Consider the following 7,561-nt stretch of genomic DNA (forward strand, 5'->3'; position numbering starts at 1 on the left):
AAAAAAAAACATTTAAAAATCGTTCTGAATCGATTAACGAGGATTCGGCACCGATTCTATCTCTCAGCCACTTGTACTCGCTTTTCATCGCACCCCTCCCCCGTGACACGCGTCGTCACTGTGATCAGTCCGTCGGAAGCTCTCAAATGATGCCGTCGTCGAATGTTTCTATGAGGTTTAATTCTCTTTCGACGCAAGACAATTCTGAATAAATAGATCAGTTTTTTTTTTTATCAAAAAACTTTATTTATGCGAGTACTATTTATTGTTGGCAAGAAAAAATTTTGTGGCTCTTTAAAAACTTTGAAATTTTGTAAATTGTAATTTTTGGCTCTTCCGACTCAAAAGGTTGCCGACCCCTGTACTATACCATTTATAATACAAGACCACTCCTTGAGGTGATCAGTTTTTCTAAGTTTTGTGGGTAGTTGTCTTAAAATAGTAGAAAGTAGTTGTCTTTAAAAATTTACTATATTTATACAGTAAAGTTATAGCAAAAGTAGCATCAGATTGGTGACTTTTTTTTCAGTGCTTAGAATGTTATTGAGGTATCACTGTTAATAATACAGATTACGTAAATGTAACAGATGTAGGAAGTGTTGTCATTTGGAGTGTTATTAAAGAGTAATTTTAAGAAGAATAAGCGAATTTGGAAGTGCAGATAGTCCGAGGATGTAACTGATATCAACTGAGTACTGGAGGTGTGTTGAATTATTGGCATAGATGCTGTTTTGAATAGAATAAATTTAAAGTTTTAAAAAATATTAGTATTAACAGAAACAATTTGAAGTGTTCATAAAAACAATTGACAATACATTGGAGAAGTATGAGATTTCTCTTGTGAATTATTATAAATCAATGGACTGTTGTATTGTTAAGCTTGATATGATGAAAATTTACAAAGCTTCCATTTCTAAAGTTAGTAATATGAAATAAATTTTAAGAGATATGACTACAGAGTTCAAGAATGAAGATTATATTCTTTGCATATGGAGATTCAGCCTATTGTCAATTGAGTGAACAGTGTGTTAATATAGGGTCTGGTGGTTAAAACTGAAAATGAAATAATAGGTCTTTAGATAAAATAGGTTTAATGTGTGGAATGAGCTTTTAAAGTAGGGATGGCCAACCTTTTATATTTTGCGCATCAATTTTTTTATTTTTCAGTTAACGTGCCCCATACAAACTTACACCCCTTTTCAGCCTTTTTACAGTATAGTGGTGTGGATATATTTAACAGTTATGCATAAAATGACTTATTATATATACAGTAAAATAGACACTTTTAGCAGTTTTAAATAAAAGTAATTTCATACAAAGAGAAGATAAACATTAATTACTTTAATGAGACTTTTGAAATTGCTTTGATTTGTTAACCTTGTAAGGTTTGGAGCTAAATCAATTACAGAAAGCATCAGTTTTTCAAATTTGAATTGATCAGTTGCGACCATAGTTTGTTCTTAATCATTTTTGTAGATGAAAATGCTTGTTTGCATCTGTGTGTTGTTCCAAAACAACAGATGTAACTCTGAGCAAATTTTCTCAGATTTGGAAAATGTTCACAGAGCAACGATCACTAGAAATTAATTATATCAGAAGTATCTGGGAATGATTGAAGTTTATTAAACTTCATTTTCAATACAGAATTTTGAGATCAATAAATACCATTTGTATGTTACTAGGCATCGTCAAGATTTTTTGTTCAGTAAGCAAAAAGGAATTTATAAATGCATCGTCGTCTTTGGCAAAATCGCTAAAACAATCATTAAAGGACTTTTGCAATAGTCTGCATTTCTCAGTATATGGTTGCCATTATCTTCAACAAATTCACTATGTGTTTTTAAATGTGGAAATTGACTTAAATCCCTGTTTTTTAACTGGGATATGGAAGTTTTAATTAAATTTTGAATGCACTGATGTCATTTACTAAGCTAGGAAACAATTTGTTGTTGCCCTGCGGTTTCAAATTTAGATCATTGAAGTGGATGGTAACATAAACTAAAAATGGTAAATGAAATAGCCATTTCTAACCACATAACAGTGCTTTTTTTTCTCATGTAGCTCATCCTTCTCTCAGAAATTACACTGTCTTTCAGTTTCCAAAATCTACTGAGAACTTGTCCTGTACAAAGCCAATGTACATCGCAACAAAAGATGAGATCACCATATTCCATATCTAAAAATTCACAATATTCTCTGAATTCTCTTCTGTTTAATTGGTTTAAACTGGTATCATAACATTCTTGAAATTTAGAGTTTTTCCATCAAAGACGCTCAACATATAGTACAGTGATACTTTAGTACAGTATGGCCTAAAACCTTTCATAGTCTCAGAAACTCTACCTACAATTGATAGTGCTCCATCGGTGCAAACACTGATGAGTGTACTAAAATCCAGTTGTCGATTTTCTAGATATGCTTTTACTTTGTCAAATATGTCTGACCCACTGGTTTTTTTTATGAAGTGAGTGAAGACTGATAAGTTCTTCAAAGATGTTAAAATTACTATCAATTTCTCTTATAAAAATGTTTAATTTGGCTACATGACACATGTCAGCGGGTAAGTCCAAGGCTAAAGAAAAGAAAGAACAAGCATGAATGCGATTTTTCAATTGCTCAGTAACATCATAGGAAAGTTCTTTGATGCATCTTGTAACTTTTCTTTCAACATCTAACTACTACTAATTCAGTTGGATATTTTCTACAGTGTCTGTTAAGAATGTCTTCTATTATCTGAGAGAGTACTTTCACAAACAATGCACAATGATTTTCCTGAAGGACCCACACAATAAATAAGAATTCATTTTCCTACAGTTCATTAAACTGGTACTTGATATCACCTTCTGTTTTTCTTCTCGTGTTCATTGGTTGTTTGTTGCATCTCTCATTGATGATATCAGAAAGGTAGAAAACTAACAANTACTTTTTCATAGGAGAAAATTATAAATTTCTCTTGCTGAATACGCACACTTCAATAATCTATCTTTCTGACTTTCCTAGTGTAGTTTTTGCCATTTCATTTATTATTCTTTTCTTGAGTAAATCTTAGGTGATAAATGAGTGTGTTTGTTAATTTCTGGTCTGAAGGTATTACTTTGCCTTTCTCCATCCATATATTACGTCTTGACATGTTTCATTTTCAGATAAATTGCTTCTACTTGCAGCTTTTAGAATGCCTGTTATTCCATGTTCTTCGTATAGTTTTTTTTTTGGAAGAAAAAATAAGTTGCGAATGATTAGATTAAGAAGAGAATGTTATCTGTTTCTTTTGTAATTAATTGTGTGGTTTATTCAGTTTGTTTGTTTGTTTGTTTTAGTTATGGCAATGCAACACTTGGGCAATCTGCCTGGGGGGATGCCTTTCGGGAGGTCTTTTTAAGGTAAACTGGACCCTATTTAGGTGTTACAGATGTGGAGAAAACCCCGAAAACTTCGTGGCCAGCCCGTCTGAGTAAGGCGCAAACCCACGATCGAACTCCGTGTTCGGGGTACGAAGACCGCTTGGCCACTGGTGGGCGGTTTATTCAGAATTAAGAAAATATTAGAAAGTAGTTGGAAACACGTATATGAAGTAAATGATTTTATTTCAAAATTCATTACTGACTGAATTTATTTTAATATTTCAAAGATGACAGAATTGTGTTCAGAGGAGAAAGATAAAGATTCTCTAATTATGATTTTACTTCAGGTAATATTGTAAATTTATGATTATGGATGGAACTGAATATTTTTTTTATTAAATTTTTTTAAAATGAATATAAAATAATCAAAGAATATTTCTGAAATGAAGATTTATTTTTATTTTTAACAGTAAATGTATACTAGGAAAATTTAGTACAAAAGGCTTGACTCTTGCATATTGATAAATTTAAAGTATTATCCCAAACTGGACATATCAGAGTGATTGGAATATTGTGTGTTGGTATGGAAAGGCATTATCTAGTAGACATAAAACATCTTTTCTGAAATAAAATAGTGTGATCTGCATTAGTGGATTTTTATTTTTATATATGTCTCACTTTAATTGCAATAATGTTTGGTGATTTCCTTTTGACCTTATGTTACAATATGAACGTAAGAGTACTAAATTTTGGTTCTGTGGAGGACTTATCTCACACCATTGACAGAGGGACCTGTCAATGGCAAGAGATAACCTGTCTGAAATACATACTATCTTCATAATAAACCTGTCTCTACCCACTTGTATGATTACTCGGACAACGTCAATTATGTGCGATAAGTCCTCCATAGAACTAAAACTTAATGCTCATAGATTCATATTGCAATAATATTGTTGTTTATCAACCAGTCCTTGCCTTTATACTGCCCCCAGAGGTCATTACTTTATTATTATGAAGTTATCTTAAATACTTTGTTCATTACTAACTTGAATTATTGCTGAAATTTGTAATTCAATTAGTGTGCACTAATTCTTACAATAAAATAAACTGTTATATTTTTAAAAAATATAGTAAACTCATAGTTTTAGATGATAATGAATAGATATTGGCTAATATTTCTACAGTGATATTTAAACTGTCAGTATTATCCAAATTCAAATGGAGAATAAGAAAGATTTTATTACATGTCAGTGAGTCTTAAAAGATGCAAATTTATGTATAGTTTCAACACTACTATCAAGTAATTGTGAGTACTTGGTTTTCCAATATCTTCGGTTTCCAATATCCATGAAAGGAAACCAATTTCATTACTTTATTCAATTTGTTGGCTGGTAATTTTTGATAATTGTAGATACAATCATAAAATTTTATATTTCATTTGTTCTACTTTTAACTGCATAATTAGTATTTATTTTTTTGCACAATTTTTTTTAATACTTATCATATTGCATCAAAAAATCAAGCTTGTAACAACAAATGATTGGATATGTTTGCAAACTTACTGAAAAATACAATAGAAATAGGAAAAATCAGTCTGAATCTATAATATAACAACAATAATAATAATAATCTTTATTGTGAGAACCTTAGTTCGTTACAAGGGGTTAAACTACAGGATGTTCGGAAAGTCACTGTTCACTTATATATTAACAGATATGTTTCAATATAGGATACAGGAGATAAATATGAATGACAGTTATAAACAATGTTGAAAGTGTCCCCCCCCCCATTAGCATCAATGCAGGCTTGGATCCTCCTCATTTTGTTTCTAAACATTGCTATCAGTTGCTCGCTTGAAAGACTAAATGAATACTGTTATCGTCGCTTTCAGGTCATCTAGGGTGTGTGGATAGTCTCAATACACTGCTGATTTTGCTGCTCCCATAGATAGAAGTCTGGATTTAGATCTGGTGAGCATGGTGGCCACACATCTTTCGAAATAATGCAAAAACATGATTATAAAGTTGCACAATGACTTTCCGAATACCCTGTATAATTAGGATGCAATTTGAGAAAAATTGTAGACAAATTTCCAATGTTCTAGACATATAAATTCTGTTTGTCCGTCTTTCCTTAAACTCAAGAATGGAGTTAGATGAAAGACGAGACCAGATATAGAAACCTTAAGGGCAGGAGGCCCTGATTAACTGTATACAAACTTCCAATGCAAACTGAAAATCATGTTATTTCAATTCAAAAATTTTCCCATAAAAGGTGTTAGATAGATGACCAGCACAACTCTATTGTTAAAGGAAAAGTATGGGTCAACCACTACTAATTCGAGGCGGAGATCATATACAGTATTTTAAATTAAATAAATTAAAAATATGATCAAAAATTGCAGTTCAGCATTGTGACAATATCATAATAATTGCTCGTTTTAAAGTACGTTAGTAATATTTAACAAATTAATATAATAACTTAGTATAAGATAACACACAATAAAATACATAGTAATAATCAATTTTTGAAAAATACAATGAATTATCTTTGAGATTTAAATCTTATCAAATACTTATTTACTTCAAGTCTCACACAATAGAAAAATACACGTTTCCAAGTTTCATACACTTGCATGTTACAATCACTACAAAGTCTATCAGGATCTACTATTAGTCTATTAGGTTAAATTTCAGATGTGTATACTGTCATGGCGGCAGTTCCGACTGTTCATACTCCGGACTGACTCCTCCTGGAGGGAGGCCACCATGTGCCAAACATCACTAGTTATTGATTCACAGTAGTTCTTGAACACACTAGTATCAATAACTAGTATGTATCAATCCGACGGGAGTACGAACAGTCGGGACTGCGCCATGACAGTATACACATCTGAAATTTAACCGTCTATTATTATTATATGTCAAAATATAATTTTGAGAATCTATAATATTCAATATCAAAAAAACTATTCAGTATTTTTCAATAATCCAAATTTTATTTGCATGGTTTTTAATTATGTTGAAATTTTAATAAAACCTTTACTTTCATTCAAATAAAATTATTTTATTATTGATTTGTTTACATAATTATAAAATATATATTTTTTTCTTTTTTAGAAATCATTGGCGAGGTTCAGTTGAAAAAATATGGCAAGTTTATGGAAGAATACGGAACTCAATTAAAAGAAATTGAACATGCTTTAGATGAAACTCTCAGTGATATTTGGGACATGACGCTTGATCCCATTTCTCTTCAGGTTTGTAAATATGCAAATTTTTGTACGTAAAAACAGTCAATAAAAACTTAAAAATTTTTCATTGGTAACATAAGTATGATTCACATTGCCAAGTTTATTATCTGTTTATATTATTGCATTAAATAAACTCATACATATACTATACATCATTCATAATTACACTGTTTTGTTCTATGGAAAGTAAAAACATTAATATTAAAGCTAAAAAGTAGCAGAATAAATGATGCAGGTAGGATTTAAAGTTAAGACTGAATCAAAATGTGTCGATAAACTTACAAATTCAAATAAAGAAAATTATACTAATTATATAGTCAAAAATGACATTTTTCATTATTTCAACAAAGGTTTGTATGTTACAAATCAAAAAGATATATAAAAAATAGCTATATAATTATATTCAGAGAGTGACTATTAATATGTATAGAAGATTCTTATAAAATTATGAATCAAATTTTATATATAAACAACTTTTTTGCTGAATTATTATAACTTTTGAATCTCTGATTATGATTGTCAAATATTGTCTCTCTCTCTCTATATATATTTTCAATTTTAATGTATTTAATCTACTTTTGCAGGAAAAATTAATAAACATGAATGATAATGGTAAAACTTTGTTCTTTACATAACTAATCATCTACTGATTTGAACATCAATTGCATTCTAGAACAACAGTTTTCAGATTGAACAAATTAAATATGAATTATTATATAAAAATTTTTGTAAATTCTATATATATAAAACTTTTAAAATTTATCCATAGGTTTAAATTTAACAAATTGATTTTTTTTAACTTAATTTAACAGAACATTAACAAGCAATGACTGACAATTGATTCACTGTACATTTTAAAACACAGTAGAACCTTGAAAACTCGGCCTAATGTGGACCGAAGGGTGGCAGAGTTTGTGAAAATGCTGGGTTATCGGGAATGGGGTTAAAAAAAAATAAGTATGAGTGT

The 7,561-nt window shown here is 30.2% G+C and overlaps 1 protein-coding gene across 1 annotated transcript in view; it reads left to right on the forward strand.

The window, feature by feature from the left end:
• Window positions 1-7,561, forward strand: part of LOC111623380 (protein O-glucosyltransferase 1-like) — a 98,294-nt gene that overhangs the window by 81,805 nt on the left and 8,928 nt on the right. The window contains exon 10 of the mRNA XM_023365933.1: window positions 6,461-6,600. Within this exon, the coding sequence (XP_023221701.1) occupies window positions 6,461-6,600 (140 nt within the window). The remainder of the gene's footprint in view (window positions 1-6,460; window positions 6,601-7,561) is intronic.

The sequence above is a fragment of the Centruroides sculpturatus genome, unplaced genomic scaffold (assembly GCF_000671375.1).
Source record: "Centruroides sculpturatus isolate CEXI.00-Female unplaced genomic scaffold, Cexi_2.0 scaffold84, whole genome shotgun sequence".
Classification (NCBI taxonomy): domain Eukaryota; kingdom Metazoa; phylum Arthropoda; class Arachnida; order Scorpiones; family Buthidae; genus Centruroides; species Centruroides sculpturatus.